Here is a 20,004-nt window from a genome sequence, read left to right as displayed (position 1 = left end):
TGGCGATTTCCTTCTACTTCTCTCTCTCTCTCTCTCTCTCTCTTAGAGTAACTCTGAAATTTTTTTTTGGCTGGTGAAGCAAAAGCCTCAAGCTTCCTTGTACCAAAATGGCTAAAAATAATAATAAGCTTGCTTTCTTGCATCATTTGCCACTACGAATGCTAAAAACAAACCAATTTTATTATCACGGTGCAATTGTGTGGATAACTCACTTTCTCTTGATTGAAATAACCAACAGAGACAATGGTTCCTTTAAAGTGTGATTAAGAAATCAGAAAGTTTAAATAAAGAATTTGAGCATTTCACAGAAAAGCATACAAATTTTATGTGAATAGAAGCATTGTGACATAATCTTATAGTACTGTACTATCTATTTAAAAGAAGTATTCATGTGAAGGCATTGCTTATCTGAGTAAGTTGTCAAAACAGCCATTCTGTAAACAGAATGGATTTTTGATAACTGTGCATAGTGACAATAAATGTGACTTCCACTTTAGTGGAAAGTAGTGTATCACCCACTGGCATTTTCACTCATTGAGTTTCAATGATAGCACAACTGTAGGCATACAATACAAGAATGACTGCTTACCTTAATTAAAAGGGTTGGCCATGATGCACTCCACAAACCTGAAAAGAAATTCATGCTTGCATGCTCTTTGACATAGTTGAGTGGTCAAGACCGAAAATGTAAACTTTTAACACAACATGCAGTAAATGGTTAATTTAGTGGTCACAGTATGAGTCATATTTTTGGTAGAGTGCACAAACCCACCTTCATTTTAAAGTGCATTAGCATATATGTCTTTACCATAGGTATGTATGTCTGTCTGTCCATCCATTTGCATGTAACAACTCAATTTCTAATGGATGGATTTTCATAAAAAATTTTATATTTAATTCTTTTAGAAAGATTTACATAGCCATTCCAAATTTAATTAAAATCAGATCAATGGAAATCCATCAATTATTTTTTTTTTCATACAAATTGCATAGGCTATTTATATTAATTATAAACCCAACTTATTAATATTAATTATATAAGAAATTAATTATATAATTACTAATTAACTATATAATCAATATTAATAATATTTTTAATGATACTGTATTTCTTTTAATTTCAATAATAATAATATATTTTCCTTTTATCTGGTTTCTGTGTCTGTAATTGTCTTTTAGCTTATCATCCCTCAACCAATCCATGCTGCTATAATAGCAGCACAGATTGGTTGAGCATGCACCTATTATCTTCAGCATGATTATTCTCCTATATTGTAAAGTTTACATATGGACTGATAACATGCTGAAGATAACACTTGCTTCCAACCTGCCTATAAATAGGATCAGCTGAAATACTTTTATGCAAAATTAATTTATAAAAAAAAGTGTTTTTTTTATTATTATTTTCTAAATTTCTGTATTCCCGCTTTCTTAGTGACCAAAATTTCTCTTTGTTTCCCAAATATTTTACTTCATTGATTTTCTTAATTTTTGTGTCTGTGTGATACACTAAATTGTCACATACAGCGAATTGTCATGCACTGAACTGTTATACAATAAGCTATCATGTGCAGAACTGTTGTGCAATAAATTGTCTTACACCTAATTGATACGATCCCAGGAGTGCAGTATTCGAGATGACTGTGGTTCATGCCAACTGTTACTGCTAAATATGGCTAATGAGTATATACTTGTAAAATGGGTAATTGTAAATTCCCCTGATTCGTGGTCTGGTGCAAACTTACAAATATATATATATATATATATATATATATGTTGGCCATTGGAACTATAGATAAAGTTTTTACTTCTGATTTTCAAGTGAAGGCAGTGTGTGTACTTGGTAGCATTACACTCCATAAAACAATCAATGCCAAAGGCAAACACAGAGTGCAAATGCTGATTAGTGATGTTCCACTCACTGAAAGTGCAGCAATAACATGTCATTGTATCTATGCACAGTTGTTAAAAAAACATCTCTATATTATTAGTCATTCACTTCTTATAAAATATAATGAAACTGTGTATACATGGAATAAACAAAATAAGAAACATTCTAAAATTAGAAAAATATAAAAGATAAATTGTTATATTTGCATTATATTTTTGTGTTTATTTGATTACTAGATAGAGTTGATCTGGTTAGTGATGATGATGATTCTGGAACTCCTGTAGAAGGTGAACGTTCCTTTATTAGCAATTTCAGTATCAGCACTGAGAATCTTGAACGGCTAGGGAAGAGAGAAAAATTTATGAGGAGTAATTATGAAAGTCTGGAAAGAGGTCCACCTGATCTACAAATTCAAAGCAGTAACATGCCTCGTCATAGCATAACAACCAAGCACCTCTCAAGCTCTCCAAAAGCAAGCAGGTACAGAGTAAGCATACTAAAACAGGATGGTGAAATTCCCTGTCCTATTTTAGTTATTGTTTATAGGTATTTTCATTATACTTTTTTTTTTTCCCCTCGTTCTCATTTTCTTAATGGATAAAAACAGTCACATAGCATTTATAACCAAAGAAACTAAATGAACAGCATTTAATAATTAGCATAATTATTCATGTAGTTAGTAGATATTGTTATCAGTAATTTGAAATTTAACATTGTAGTAGTAGTAATGGCAAATGATGCAAGAAAGCAAGCTTATATAGCATCTGCCAAAAAAAAAAACAAAAAAACACATTTCACCCATCCATACCCTCCAAGTATTTGACTAGTTTTCCCTTGAATTTATGTGAAAAAACCTGTTCCACAACATCAGATGTTAGCCTGTTCCAACAATCAACCACCTGCTGGTGGCTGAATGCAAACTTCCACACATCTATCCTGCAACCATCCTTCCTCAACTTCAATTTATGCCCCTTCATGTGTCTGTAGTCTCAGAAAATGGAAGAATACCATTAACCAGTGGCGTAGCTACCATATAGGAAGGCAAGGAAATTGCCTCTGGGCCAAGGCCCTTTAGGGGCCCGGCGTCTTTGGCTGTCTCCTCTTTTTGCAATTTTCATTAATTAAGTAGGGACCTGAACATATTCTTTGCCTCCAGGCCAGAAAAAGGGTAGCTACGCTACTGCCATTAACATTCAGCTTGCTCGATCCAGTCAAAGCTTTCAACACCTCAATCAAATCTCCCGCAGGTGTCTGGTCTCAAGACACTGCAATTTGTGAAACTGAAGCTTTTCTAAGCAAGGGCACTCTTTTGTTCCCTTCATCAATATGGTTGCTCTTCTCTACATCCATTCCAGCAGTTCTACGTCCTTCCTAAAGTGAGGCCTCCAGACCTGTATACCTTACTCAAGATGCAGCCTAACCATGGCTTTATACAAGGGGATAATCGCTTCTTTATTCCTACTAGCAAAATTTCTGTATATCTTTGACAAAACCCCATGAGCTGTCCTGGCAGCTTGTCTGCACTGCTTAGAGAATTTCATGTCTGACTGCACAATTACTCCCAGGTCTTTTTCATTCTCCACTACCCTGAGCGTAGGACAATACAATTGATAAGTTACTGTGGTATTACTGCTACCCATGTGCTGTACCTTACATTTGTCGATGTTAAACTTAAACTGCCATTTCTCAGTCCATTTACTCAATTTTCCCAGATCTTATTTTAGTAGCTCACCCTGATGACTGATGTTAACCACCCTGTCAACCTTTGCATCATCTGCAAACTTAGACTTGAAGCGTGATATGCCTTCATCAATATCATTGAAAAATATTGAGAATAACAATGGACCCAACGCTGAACCCTGGGGAACTCCACTAATAACATTAGTACATGAATTCTTCATGTACTAATGTTATTAGTACATTGAAAACTACTCTCTGTCTTCTTCCACTTAACTATCCCTTTATTCATAGCAGTAACTTGCCCTTAATGCCACATTTCTCCAGTTTGTACAGCAGTCTTTTATGTACAACAGTATCAAAAATCTTCCTGAAATCTAAGTATATGATTTCAAAATTATTTTTCCCATCCAGCCCCTTGGTCACTGCATCATAGTAACCTATCAGATTGGTTAGACACGACTGCCCTTTGACACATCCATGCTCTGATTGAAGTATAATTTCATGCCTGTCCAAATGGTCCTGCATTACTTTTTTAACCAGCGATTCTATTATTTTCCCTGGAACAGACATTAAGCTAACAGGTCTGTAATTACTCATGTCACCTTTTTATCCCCCCTTTATGAATCGGGGATATATTTGCACTTCTCCAGTCCATAATCTCCCCCAAATCCAAGGATGGTCATAATTATGGCTAAGGGTTTTCTTACCTCCTTTGCTGCCTCTCTTAATATAATTTAATAGGCATTATAGCCAAAGTAGCTTATGTGCCATCAAACCCTCATATCAACATAATTTAATAGATTACATATACACCATGTGCCTTTTTATGACCATCCTCAACAGTTTCTCCTCCACTCTCCTTGTAGCTATCACAAGGTCATTTACTCCTCGTTAGAGTTTTATAAACTTTTGGCATTCTCTACCATGAAGAATTCCTCATGTGTTAATGTAGATGAAAAATATCTATTCAATTTGTGCACAGCCTGAGCAGGGTCATCAACAGTTAAGTGGCCCAATGTGATTCAAACCCTTTCTTATTTCTTATATTTGTTAATATAAACATAGAAGTCTTTGCTGTTTTTCTCTGCATTCTTGCCTGAGCCTGCTCATAATATGCTTTAGCTTGTCTAACATCCTTGGTGACTTGATTACAGACTAATTTATATCTACTATAGGCCTCTATATCACCTGGTAATTTATCCCCCTTTGTGAATTGGGGATACATTTGCACATCTCCAGTCCGTGGCGACTTTCCCTGAGTCCAAGGATTCTCTCATAATTATGGCTAAGGGTTTGCTTAGTTCCTTTGCCAACTCCTTTAATATAACTAGATAGATCCCATCCACCCCAGGATCCTTTCTAATGTTTAACTTCAACAATTTCTCTTGTACTTTGCTCTCAGTTATTACAAAATCATTAAGCACCTTGTTACAGTTTGATAAACATCTAGCATTTTCCTCCCTTAATAACTCCTCGTGTGTGAATGTAGATGCAAAATACTCATTCGGTTTGTTAGCTATCTGAGCAGGATCATCAACAGTCAAACCATCAATATCAAGTGGACCAATCTGATTCATTCCCTTCCTTTTAGAGTTTATATAAGTAAAGATGTCCTTGCTGTTTTTCTTAGCATCCTTTGCCAAAGATTTTGCATAATCTGCCTTTGCTTGCCTAATCTCCTTTGTGACTTGATTACAGACTAGCTTATATCTGCCCTAGGCTTCTGTATCCCCTGATAATTTATAATACATGCGAAAAGGATGTCATCAGGAAAGATGGAATGCTTACTCCAAGTTAGGAGACAGTCATTCTTACATCTGCCATCAACTGTAAAAGCATATTTGGTGGATATCTTATATACAATAAGGTATTTAGTTGATATCCATTAATTGTGCATATCTTAGATGCAAAATTCGACCTTACGTTCCCAACTAAGTCCAGTGTTTTAAAAGAAAAAAAATTTGAGCACTCTCAAGCAGTCTGCTGAGGTGTTTATATATATACTTATGTACATAGCTTAATTATATATTGTAATATATACATACTAATTGATATTTCTGTTCACAGACTTTTTTTTTTGTAAATTTAAAGATAAGCAATCAATAATGATGAACATGGCATGCACAAAAGAGAAGATTCTGAAAATTTATTTATGTTTTTTATAAAATAATTGAAGAGGAAGGGGAAATGCATTTTGCCTTTAGCCAGCAGGTAGTTGGTTGGTAGAACAGACTTCCATCCCTTGTTCTGGAAGTTGATAGCCTAAATAAATTTAAGGCTGAGCTGGACAGGTATTTGGATCGAATGGAGGGGTAAAATGGGAGCGTTTTTTTTTTTTTTTTGCCTGATGCTGCATAAGCTTGCTTTCTTGCATCATGTCTCTACTAATGCTAATGCTTAAATAACTTCAAGGCAGAACTAGACAAACATTTGGAATGAATGGATCAGTAAAGTGGGAAGGGTTTTTTTTTGCTGATGCTGTATAAACTTGCTTTCTTGTATTGTGTGCCTCTACTTATGCTAATAACATGAAAACCCACAGAATTCCAGCTATCGCTATTATTGCAAAAGCAGTAAGATCAAGTTTGCTACCCGTTTATAATTAGACTGTGCTAACAGAAAAGCCCAATAAACAACAAGGCAACTGCAAATTGTTTTTATTGTTTTATGATAGTGACCTCCAGAAATGTGCTCCTCTGCTCACACTATCCCGTCTCACGAAATTTCTGTTTGAACAAAAATTCTTGAGCAAATGACAACAGTGTCTCCGACCAATATAGTTACAGCAAATGGGAAATATAGCTATCACACATTTGGCATTCTATACGTAAACTTGTATGTATTGCTGTGCAGGTCCGCTACGTTCAGCTTCGTGCCGGGTTTTATGTTCACCTGGTATTACTCACAGACAAATTCGCATTATAGCAGTACTGACTGTAATGTCAAGCAGTGTCACATAGCATTTTTATAGTATATATGGGAATATAAAATGTGCAGGGTATCCACAAACCTCCTTTACAAAACTAAAACATTACTGTATGCATATTAGGGTACACGATACAAATCTGAAAGCACTTCCAAGCGATAAAGGATATCTTCAAGTTTCCATTCATCTGTCATAAAATGTGCATGCTGGAGTAGCTGGCAGCACACACACTGACTTAAGTAATTGACAGTTAAGAGTCTGTGTCAGATTACTTTTTAAATGACATGGAGTTAAGTGTCAGCTATGTTGTAGCTTTGATTTATTATTATTATTATTATTATTAGTAGTAGTAGTAGTAGCCATATGGTGCAAGGAAGTCTGAGGCTTATGCTGCACCAGGAAAAAAAAAATTCCCGAGTTACCCTGAGAGAGAGAGAGAGAGTGTGTGTGTCAAAAGTAGAAGGGAATCACTAAGAAAGAGAAGAATGATGATATCCAGCTCAGGACCCTGGGTGTGCCAAGCCCATACTCACCAGATATGAACCCCTGGGGTTTAGTATGTTCTTCCAGGTATAATAACTATGGATGTTATGTGGGAGTAAAAAACTAATGAAGCTGATATTCAGGCCCTAATCAACAATGTCCAATCATTCTGTGGCATCCAAATCCTCCGACATAACTCTCTAACAGCCTGCCTTCACTATAGTAGGCTGTTAGTAACTCTTTTTTCCATGTGCAAGGTCAGAGACCATGCACCTAGTATATACTGAAGGTGACCACCCAGGTTGACTTTGCATCTGTAATTACACTGCTCTCTTTCAAACCATTTTGAATATGTACTTCATCCAGTCAACATCGATTCACTTTTCACAGAAGGATTGTCCTCTGGTTTAAAGATGTACATACCTTCAGCATTGTAATTCGAATGAAAAGACAACAGATGACTTAATTGACTTAATGAATTTAAATAAAAGATGCAGGACTATAACAAATGGCTAAGTTAGCCTGATATTGCTCAAGATATTAAATAAGAACAAACTATGGGAAATGCAAAATTAATCTGTCGTTTCCCATATTTTTTCATACCAGTGACAACAAACATGGGGAATATAAAGACAACTTTTCTATTTCCCATGTTCATTATTAAGAAACTATATTTCACAAAAACTAAGAAGAGGAACTAAAAAATACGTTCTGCCAATATTTATTTTGTTAAGTCTCTGGCCATTGTGCCATATAGGGGCTTTTAAGTAGAATATGTATTATCATGTATTGCACTTATTAATAAATGGATATTTAATTATATATTTACTTATTATTTATTATTGCTAGAATATAAATTTGTCATATATGTGTTTTTACTTTTACAGGTCACACATCGGGACAAACAAACAGCCACAGCAATTGGTAAGCTTGAGTGCTCTGATAAAGTGCATATTCATAAAAAATCCTTACACTGCTATTTCTCTGCGTCATAGGAAGTAGCAATGTAAATAGAGCTATCACACCAGTCGTTTTGACTGCTTTTGATTTTGAATTGCATGTGTTTCTTTCACACTTGATTGTAAACTATGTGGCTTGTTTCACTTTTAATACTATATTCTTACATTTAGAGGTACAGCTATAAACCAGTTATTGCAGCCAGCCACTAGGTAGTCCACCTGAAACCAGATCCTTTGATAAATCTCTAGCAGACATCTAGGTCAACCAGTGTATAACCTTACTGTCACCTAGTGATTGGAGGGAGTCTGAGTATGTACATGCAGGAGGCACTGTGAAAGACATGTCAACAAGCTGTGAATATTTTTGTTGTGTGTACACCATATTCAAAAATTTTATTAATTCACATATCACACATTGGGACTAACCCCCTTCACTTTTATCTTATTTATTGAATGCATTATGAATAGTGAAACTAATAGGATAAACTTGCAAAAAAGATCTAAATCTTCCAAAAAATTTCTCATTCATTTCACAGATATATGTTTGTTTGTTATTTGGTTTTTAGGAGCATTAGCAACTAAGGCCATATTGCTCCGAGAATATGCGGTGGTCATTCCCTGACCTTTCCGCATCCTCTGTATTTGGTGGTGACGGGCTCGAACCCCGGTCTAATCAAGAAGCGTGTGTTACACACACACTGCTGCTCCTTCCCACCTGGCTACAGAGGCACCAGATTATAAAATGCCGGAATCCAAAAATTCAAAACTGAGCCCAATACTTCACATTTTCAATTCAACAAAACAGCTATCTTGTGATGCTTCATCTTAGAACCCGCTCTCCAGCTCTGCTGAAGAAATTATTATTACCAGATGCTGAAATTTGGTATCGGGTACCCCTGGGTGTGGCAGACGAACGGTAGAAGCGGAGAATATGATTGGTTCTGTCGAAGTGAAGCAATAACAAACGAAAAAATCCCCCCCCCCTCAACATCCTCCTTCACAATCGACAGTGATTAATTTATGTTTCCCTCTACATAATTAGAATGTTCCATGTTCTGCCTATAACCCTATATGTACTCCTCTCCTTGTTATTCATGGTGGCCAACTCTGCTTTACAATAAAGATTTATTTTTATTATTATTTTTTTCCTAATATACCTTAACCAACAATCAATTGATAAGACAACCATTATTACTTGCTTATTACAACCACTTCATTTATACTTGCCAATGCTATTCACTTTTCACTATCAGTGCACTCGGATAGTGCTCCTGCCTCTTTGGACGTTCAGGGTTCGTTTTTTTTTCTCCCACGGTTGTAGAATGATAACGAAAAAGTAAGACTTCCATTCTATTTGAAGCGATGTGATATTTTGTATATAATTATATGTTTAACTGGAATGTAACTTATGAAACCATTTGATACTCGTACACAATGTTTCAAATCATGGTGTTGGTAAGATCCTACACGGGAAATTAGAAATCTATTCAACTAATCAAATTCCTTGTAATAATTTTTCCCTAATAAATAAATAGCATTTAACAATTTTTTTAGATTACAAAATAATTTTAAAAATGTATGTTTTGTGAAAGAAATTTCTGAATTCCCCCCACTCTCTTTCTCCCCCACCCATAAATCCAATTATCTTCGGGTCAGAGATTTTAAGACAGTAGCAATGCTCCTAAGATTGCTACGGCACAAGGAATGCTTTACAATCACTCAAGTGCAGCAGACATCTTGGAAATTTTTCAGGATCAGATGTTACCTTCCTCTCTAGTATTTTACTGCTGTTAACCAGAGAGAGTTTTGCAAGTACAATTGTAAATTCATGCAGTACAGCTACATATTTCAGTTGGAAGAAAAACTTCCGATAGCATCTCACACACTGATTAAAATCTAACCCCCACAAAAAAAATAGTTATATACATACATAGTATATCAAACAACAAAATTGTATATGCAGTTTGTTGATATTAATTACAAATTCTATATCTTCAATTCAAATTTCATGAAAATAATTGCTAAAAAGAAAAGAAGGCTTAACATTTCAAGCATTTTGCATAAGTGGAATAGCGTCAAATAATAATAGAAATAAATCTTTCTTACTTTATTTTTTACGGGTCATCAACTAAGATATCATCTCAGGAAGAAAACTTCCTTTCAGCAACTTAGAGACACAATTTCACTGTTTCTAACTACAAAATTTCATTTAATTAAGACAAAAAAAAATCAAATCCACAGAACTTCAAACACACTTCACCTGTACAACCAAACATAACCTCTATCTGTTCGTTCTAGACTAGTATTTTCTCTGCACATGCTCAAAAGTCACAGATATATGTGGTCAGGGTTCTAATCTTGATGATGACAATTTCCACCTACAATCTGTGAAGCTCACTTATTTTTCTAAAAAAAACTTGATTATCAATTATCTTAACACCATCACCCATCTCAGTTGCTCTAATTGTTGAGTCTGATTTCTTTCACTTTAAAAGTGGTATGTGTGCATATGTCCACTCTAATATTACATGAAACCCTGCACCTAGTATATTGGAGGTGACAACCCAGATGTGAATTAGCATCTCTAAATCCTCTGCCCTCTTTCACACCAGTCTAAATACATGTCTCAACCAATCAGTACTGTTCAACTCTAAACTTAAAAGGAATTATTTATCCTCTGGTTTAAAGATGTCCTTGCCTTGTCAGAGACTTATAATCTGCAGTGTCCTCCTTTTGATCTCATGCAGATTAAAATCTCTTTACACAGAGAGATTTTAATTCAGATTCATCTGTTGCCTTTATTATTCTCCCAGCTACAAATCACTAGAGCCTTTTGTCTTCCTTGCTTTGAAACTCAACTTTCTCCACTCTTAACTTTCCATGAGGTAATTTAAAAGTGGCTTCATTTTCTATTTACATGGACTCAACCCACCCAAATGCTGAGAATTGTAATTTATCAATGACTTCACACAGCTTGTTCATTTACCTGCCAGAATACCAGACAGTCCAACTACTCAGAATACCAACACAACTTCTTAATATTTTCTTACTGACAATCCTTCAAAGTATATGATCAATGTTAGTGGCCGATTAGGCATCTCAGATCACAATTTGGTGATCTGAGATGACACAAGATCTCAGATCTCGTGCCAAATGACACGAGATCTGAGATCTGCAAAATGGGATGACTTGTGTGATTTTTATTTTACTTGGTTGGATTACTGTTCTAAATCTTCTGATCCTATCATTTTCTCAGATCGCATCAATGAAATTATTCTTATATGGATAAAATCCCTAATTCCACTGTAAAATCTGGTCCCTTATCTTAACCATAATTTTCCATTGAATGTGTTAAGGCTATTCAAGACAAGACCATAGCTTATCACAACTGGCTTGCATCCAAATCTTCAGCTTCATTTTCTGCAATAAAGATCACATTAACTGTAAAACAATTGTTCATCAATCTGGACTCAATTTTGAACAGGCTATGAGTAGAAAGCTTGCTTCTTGATTAAATGATTTAAACCTTTTGGTCCCGTGCCAACGTTACTTGCTTTACTTCTGTCCATCACCCACATCTGTTACACTCTAATGGCTCTACTGCATCATCAGGTAAAAATATAACCAACTTACTTGCATCGTATTTTTCCTCTAACTCCTGTAACTAGACATCTTAGGATGATCTGATAGAGGTATATAAGGCCCTGAAAGGAGCAATATGGCCTTAGTTACTAATGCTCCTAAAAAACAAATAACAAACAAAGGCCTTAAGGAAATCAGTAGAATGAGTAAGGGAGGTGGAACGAGGGGTAACAAATAGAAAATTTTGGGAAGTAATAGAAGGCTGGATCTCATTAAGTTTACTTTTGGGTAGTATGTGTAACTGTTAGAGTGAACAAATAAAGAAAAGTAAGGAGAGTAAAGAAATGAAAGAAGAAATTACTGTGTGTGTGTGTGTGTGTGTGTGTGTGTGTGTGTAGATAAAGATAAAGAAAAAAAAAGTGTGTAGATAAAGATTGTGAAGATAAAAGATAGGAAAATGAGAATGGGGAAGACAAAATGGAAAGATGAGAGGAGGTAGTATCACACACTCCTGGCATCTTTTCTAATGTCATCCACCAGAATTGCAGGGCAGGAGCAGCAGTGTGTAGTACACGCTTCTTGATTAGACCGGGGTTCGAGCCCGTGACCACCAAATACGGAGGATGCGGAAAGGTCAGGGAATGACCACCGTACATCCCCGGAGCAATATGGCCTTAGTTGCTAATGCTCCTAAAAACCAAATAACAAACAAACAAACAAACCAGAATTGCATGAAAAAACAAAGATATAGTGTTTTTTAAATATTTCAAAAACATCCATTTTAATATTATTCTTTTTCAGTGTCTAAGAATTGCTACTATATGTAACAGTTTTAATATTGTGATTAATAGCATTAGAAAATTCTATCTTAAACTGATTGAAATTTAAATTTATTTTCCTTGTCTTACCTACAATATCGTTTTCATAAAGCACTCAGTACATCAGCACTCAGCACATCAAGCTCAAAAAATTATTTCTTGATCAGATTTGTCTTAATCAAATTCTCAATTAACTTGCATCTTATTATGGTCTAGTTATATTTGGCTTCTTACCTTCTTGAATAAAATAATTTTTTTTTCCAGTTAATTCCTTTCCCCCATCTCATTTGTTTGGGTGTATACATTTTGTGCTGTATAATGTCAGTGTAGATAGTATGAATCAGAGCTGTAATACTCAATATGTTCTATGTTGATAATAATATTAGTAAATTAATAAGAGGAGTTTACCTCAATATAGTACGTAGAACACTTCCGTATGATACCCTCCAGAAATTAAAACGGAAAAAACGAAAAAATCGACAACTTACCGGTACATTAAAGTAAAATATAAATAATTAAATAATCAATTTAACACAATTCAAAATCAATTAAAAACAAAATCAATTAAAGTTAGATTCAGTTGTGTCTGATACCTCCACTTATCGTGAAGTAGACCCGGCACTGTTTACCAATTTGGTAAATCAATACAATAAAACGTTAACCACATATCGTAAAAACGACTACATTACTATGGTTCAGTTGAAGGAATTGAAGTCCAGAACATACAATATTCCTGCACTTTTCGGTCAGGTAAAATTACACAAGACTGGATTTCCTATTCGACCTATTGTTTCCTACAGGAACTCGGCATTTTCAGCCTTAGCCACACATGTATATAACATTATAAAACCTTTTAGACAGGTTATACAATTTGGGATTAAGAATTACGATACATTATTTAATAATCTTAAAGACTGTAGACTCGGCGACAATGACAATTTATTCTCACTAGATGTTACCTCATTATATACGAATGTAAACGTTGAATACACATTAGATATTATTTGGGATATGTTAAATAAAAACTCGACACCGATTAATTATACGAAGCTGCCTATTAAGGAAATTTTTCACTTAATTAAACTGTTAGTTGAGGCTAACTACATCACCTTTCGAGACAAGGTGTACAAACAAATTTTTGGATTACCAATGGGTTTGAGCCTGAGTGGCTTAATGTCAGAGATCTATCTCTCAACGATTGAGCAGATACATTTGACACCTTTTCGTCCCCATATCACATACTATGGGAGGTATTTAGACGATGTTCTAGTTATTACCGATAGTAGTACTATCCAAGACATTTTACATTCGTTTAATAATATTCATTCTAGACTCAAATTTACATTGGAAAGGGAAGATACGGATACAAAGTCATTAAACTTTCTAAATTTCACGCTTACCCGGGACTCGAACAAAATACAATTTAGCATCTATCGAAAACCCACAAACACCGGTATGCTTCTACATTATAATAGCTATCACCCGTTCACCTACAAAAGATCGATTATCTTTAATCAATTTCTAAATGCCTATAAATATTCAACGACGGATTCTACTTTGGACTCAGAAATACAAATATTAACTAGCAGATTCTTAAACAGGGGTTATCCCATTAACACAATAAATCGAATTAGGGTACAAGCTAAGGATAGGATACAAAATACTACACCAATCAACAATGGTAATATCAAAAAATACTTTATTTCTGTCCCATATGTTGAACAGTGGCACAAACAGCTTAACAGATTCTTTAAAGATACCGAATTTAAAATTATAGCTAGGCCTATACGGAAGTTACACACTATACTGAACAATCGCTCGGTTCTTTCCGCATTCGCAACTCAAATTAATGATCTGGTATACAACATTTCTTGCGGTGATTGCGACTCGTCTTACCAAGGTTCGACGCGGTTTTCTCTTAATATTCGTGTAAATCAACACGAAGCCTCAGTTCGTGCTTCTCGTTCAGCAGCGTCAGAATTAGCCTTTCATGCCATTAACGAAAAACATACTTTTTTATTTAACGAGGCCAAAATACTTAACTTTCAACGTAATTATACGCGACTATTAATTGCAGAAACCGTTGAAATTAAATTACACGAGAATTCTGTTAATGTTCGGCGGCCATATTTGATCTCCGATGCGTGGACCTTTACGCGCATGCGCGAAGACATATAATCACTATTTAAGTTGCAGGTTTAGCCTGATTCGGTAATTTTCATTCCTGTGATCACGACAGTCGGTCGAAAAGCATTGTCAGCTTCAGGAAGGAAAATCGTTTTGAATATTTTCGTTAGATTCTTTTAATTGCGTTAATTTGAATTTTAATTGTTTTTAATTAATTTTGAATTGTGTTAAATTGATTATTTAATTATTTATATTTTACTTTAATGTACCGGTAAGTTGTCGATTTTTTCGTTTTTTCCGTTTTAATTTCTGGAGGGTATCATACGGAAGTGTTCTACGTACTATATTGAGGTAAACTCCTCTTATTAATTTACTAATGTCAGTGTAGATACACCATAGTTAACCCATAAATTTTAACTACATATGTAGTGTAAAGGCATCGTTTTAATTGTATCTCATATTGTGTGTACCTTAAACTACATACGTAGTTCAAATTTATGGATAAACTATGGTGTATCTACACTGATATTATATTGTTAATTACCTAAACCCATAAGAAATTGCCTTCTGCATTTCATCTTCTAATACATTATTATTACCTACACCATTTGGCATTTCTCATATTGTGGAAATAATTTCGCAACTGTGATGGCAGGTTGCATTACCAGGGTACCTGCCCACCCACTGATGATGAAGCCCACTAACTTCGAAATGATTGTCTGGATGGTGGTGTCCACTGAAAATAAATAACAGTAGTCTTCTCGACTAGAGAAGCATTATTTATTTAAAGTAGTGCAATACCAGCTGTCTCGTTGTGAAGGCACCCACAATATGAGATACAATTAAAATGATGTGTTTAGACTACATATGTAATTCAAATTTATGGGTAAACTGTGGTGTATCTACACCAATATTATATAGTTAATTACCTAAACCCATAAGAAATTATTCCTTGTGCATTTCATCTTCTAGTACATTTTGTACATAACACACCTAGTTGCTGCTGTAATTTTACAGTCGAAAACATGTACCTATGAATGCAATTTGCAGAATGTTTGTACACGAATACTGAACACTGTAACTTTATCCACTGAGTATCTTCTTATTATTTTTATTATTTTTTTTTTTCTTTATGTTATGGTAACGGCATCTTACGATATTTCACATATTTCCACGATGGCATTTGTCTAAATTATCTCTCCATTTGGCATATAATTTGGGCTACTTTTGCCTTACTTTTATTTTATTCAAATATTATTTAGATAAGTTTTCCTCCTACACACATACATTTTTACTGCATGAGGTCACTACTTAATCATCCTTAAATAGTATGCTTTCATACACGTGGTTCTTTTGACTCCTGTTCCCATCCCATGGTTAGTTTCAGTTGCATTAGGTAAGTTCTCTAACTGTTTCATCCATATTTTCTTTAGTTTTCACCCTCCATTTCACTATCCATATAATATATTTATCTACCACGGACTACTTTTTTTTTATGAAAACCCCAAACACGAAAGGTATCAAAACCTATAGTACTTAGTGCCGTGCATGGGTTGAAGGAGAAGTATGGGGGGGAGGGGGATGCCGGAAACTTTGCTCTAGAGACTAAACATGGGTTTCACCACTTCAAGCCTCCAATAAGCAAAGTGGTGGTATTTCACCGGCTGATGAAAGTCATCTACCACCATGAATATTTTTACTTATATTTTTACTTAAATTTTCTTAAGTTTTCATTAGCCATTGTCTTAAGTATTAGTATTACATACCTCTACCTTGTGCTTCTTATGACTGTTCCTACCATGTACTGCTTGCAACTTCAGGCTCATTCCTACATTAATAGGTCTTTTAATTTAGTTCTTTAGCTGTCTGTATATTTTCTTTTGTTCCTCTGTCGTGTCAACCATAAATTACATGCTGGCTTTATATATCCTCCCTTATACCCATCTTTTTACTTATATTTTTACTTTGTACTACTCTAAATTTATTCCTTCTCTTTTTTCCTTAATTCTCCTTATTAATTTTACTTTGCCATGGCATGTGCTTTATGTTAGAAACAGAGGACACTATCGTTGTTTTTTTTCATGCAATTTTGGTGGTTGAAGCTTGAAGAGATGCCAGGATTTTGCAATATTTTTGTCTTATGTTTAAAATGTATTATTTTTTATATTTTATTGTTATGCTTTTTACGTTTTTCAATTTGTAACTAATACTACCTCCTCTCATCTTTCCATTTTGTCTTCCCCCATTCTCATTTTTCTTTCTTTTCTCTTCTTTCTTTCTATCCATATGTGATACAATTATGTCATTATCCATAAATTTCCCCTCCATCTCCCTTTCCCAAATTTTTTTTTATAGTTATATATACATATATTTAAAAATACATATATATATACATATATATAAAAAATACATATATGTATATATAAAAATTAAATTATGTACAAATAAAAATAAATAAATATATTTCTGTATTACAATAATTTATTCATTTATTTATTTTTATTTGTACATTTATGTATAATTTAATTTTTTTATATATATACCATAATTTCTTTCATTTCTTTACTTTTTTTTTTATATTTCTTATTTCTTTTACTGTCACTTATTGCTTATATATATTGTAAATATATATATAAAATGATAAAGATGCAATGAAATTATTGAAAGTCTTAGTAAACAGGAATGAGAATTAAAATATATAAAATATATATGACTGGGTTATGGATCCAGGGTACTACGGTAAACATAGAAAAAACCAGTAACCATAATGAAAAATAGACAAAAAGGTAAATATCAGTGTATTTGGTAGGGGAGTTGAGCTATCAGGTGTAATAATCATGGAAGAATTGAGAGAAACTGTATGCTAAAAAACAAATTATCTGAAATAAAATGCAATTAATATAAGCATAATTATTGTAAGTACCTAAAGCTGTGGGTCCTAGGACTTTAACTACTTCGTCTGGGGATCGGCAGCCAAAATCATAGGAGCCACTGCAATAAGCCAGGTCTCTGTTTCTACTATGACGTACATGTAAAAAGTATATGTATACATCATAGCCAACCCGACAGAGACCAGAAGGAAGAATAAAAGAATAAATAAACTTTAAAAAATAAAAATAAATTCATGCTGATAGAATCCTGTGGAAAAAGAAGAATGAAATATAAAATCAAAGAAATCTAATGGGGCAAAACAAGAAAACTTACTGTCTGTATGGACTGGAAGACATCGAAAGTCAGTGGACACTTGGCTCTCTCCTTTGGTCACTATTGACTTTCAGTGTCTTCCGGTCCATACAAACAGTAAGTTTTCTTGTTTTGCCCCATCTCTTAGATTTCTTTGATTTTATATTTCATTCTTCTTTTTCCACAGGATTCTATTGGCATGAAATTATTTATTATTATTATTTTTAATTTTTAAAGTTTATTTATTCTTTTATTCTTCCTTCTGGTCTCTGTCGGGTTGGCTATGATGTATACATATACTTTTTACATGTACGTCATAGTAGAAACAGAGACCTGGCTTATTGCGGTGGCTCCTACAATTTTCACTGCCGACCCCCAGATGCAGTAGTTAAAGTCCTAGGACCCACAGCTTTAGGTACTTACAATAATTATGCTTATATTAATTGCATTTTATTTCAGGTAATTTGTTTTTTAGCGTACAGGTTCTCTCAATTCTTCCATGGTTATTACACCTGATAGCTCAACTCCCCTACGAAATACACAAATACAATGATATTTACCTTTTTGTCTATACAGTAATACCCCGAAGTTACGCGATAGGTGGGTCCGACGAAAATCGCGTAAGTCGGGGTACAACTTTGCATATAAATACATATAAATTTTGCTTAATTGGGACCAAGGACTAACAAAAACACTAGTTTAGAAGAAAAATATTAATAAAATTGCAGTTCTTTATACATATTAATACAAAATATGTATTAAAAAAAACAAATGACTTACGTAAAAAAGTTATTTCGATGTCGATGGCTTCATAAAAGCTAACAAATTCGTCTGACGACACAGCGCGTTCTTTTTTTCATGCAGAATTTCTTCGTAGCAAGCTAATAATTTTTTTATTCCTTGCTTTGTAGCTATAACGCGTTCTTCGTTGGAGTCTATGTTTTCTAAAATTTTTAAGCCCTTTACAATTGAGCCCTTTTCAATTTTCAACCTGTCAAGTTTGCAATTGTCATGTGCTTTTCGCCGTTGCTTCATTTAGGCCTGTAGCACGTGCAATATCACATGGTCTTTCATTTCGCTCAAAGCGTTTCACAATTTCATATTTTTTCTCTATCGACAGAGGTGGAATGGCCATAAGCCTTACCGGGGAAACCCCGGTGGGCCAGTGTGATTTTGGCCATAAACCATAGTATGAGGCAACTATAAATTTTCCCGGGTAAGAATTTTTGACCCAGTCCGCCTCTGTTTATCGATAATTGCTTTTCTTTTTCTCTCTGAATCTGCAGTGTCTTCACCAGGACGCTTCCTTTTCACACCTTTTAATTAAGTATTTTACTCAATTTTAGGGAATAAAGCACAATTACAAAACGAGGAGGCACGCTTGATACACATAAACAAAGCTGCGCGCATGTAGCAACTGAATAAACAACACCATAAAGGCACTATATAAAGGCATACACTATTAACACCTCACATTTCTAGGGGTTACTACCATAAAACAATGAAAATCCAGTTGCGTTTCTGCTAGTAAAATCTGTTATAAACTGGTAGTAAACTCGATCTAATTGCATTTGCGATTATACCGATCTGGAATTGTGTTGGTTTTTACGTTATTATGGTGATATGTGTTTCCCCTTCACTGATATAAAAAACATAAAAGCAGCAAAGTTGAATTTTGTTCATCTTTCGCTCTCATTCTCCGCCGTCGCACCGTATATCGATAACATATGAAAAACGACCTTGAAGATAGTGGGCGGCAGCGTTGCCAAACGGAAAAAATCAAGAACCGCGTAACTCCGAGTTCGCGTAAGTCGGGGTAGCGTAAGTCGGGGTATTACTGTATATATATATATATATATCATATCATTTATATACAGGGTGTCTCAGAAATACATGGCATAACTTCAGGAATAAGTTCCTCATATGTAGACAATAAAAATATGTTATATCAACATAGTTACGGAAATGCTTGGTTCCCGAGTTATTAACTGGAATGTCTTATCTCCCACAGGTGATTTCCTTCTTCACAAGGTACTGACAGAATCTGGTGGTTTCCATTCTGACCATGTACTCAAATCAGGAGCAAGCGGATATGCACTTTATGTATGGTTTGGCGGATGGCAATGCTCTGGAGGTTCATCGTTTGTACCACGAAAGGTTCCCAGAACGAAGATATCCAGACAGGAAAACGTTTGAAGGTATCCATCTCTGCCTTTGTGAACATGGGACCTTTACACCTTGTGCTGCCAAGAGAGGATGACCAAGATCTACGACTCCTGAAGTAGAGGAGGAGATTTTGGATGTTGTGCATGCCACTCCTGGAATCAGCACATGCAGAATAGCAATGCAGGTGGC

General features: G+C 34.7%; 1 protein-coding gene across 1 annotated transcript in view; it reads left to right on the top strand.

Moving 5' to 3' along the window:
- The window catches only part of LOC150081900 (mitogen-activated protein kinase-binding protein 1-like), a 470,343-nt gene that overhangs the window by 383,255 nt on the left and 67,084 nt on the right, over positions 1-20,004 (top strand). Inside the window, exons 24-25 of the mRNA XM_090378972.1 lie at positions 2,128-2,371; positions 7,868-7,904. Coding sequence (XP_090235098.1) covers positions 2,128-2,371; positions 7,868-7,904 — 281 coding nt within the window. The remainder of the gene's footprint in view (positions 1-2,127; positions 2,372-7,867; positions 7,905-20,004) is intronic.

This window comes from Mastigoproctus giganteus, chromosome 8 (assembly GCF_048544385.1).
Source record: "Mastigoproctus giganteus isolate SK-2022 chromosome 8, ASM4854438v1, whole genome shotgun sequence".
In the NCBI taxonomy this organism is placed as follows: domain Eukaryota; kingdom Metazoa; phylum Arthropoda; class Arachnida; order Uropygi; family Thelyphonidae; genus Mastigoproctus; species Mastigoproctus giganteus.
This window is presented reverse-complemented; position numbering and strand designations above follow the sequence as displayed.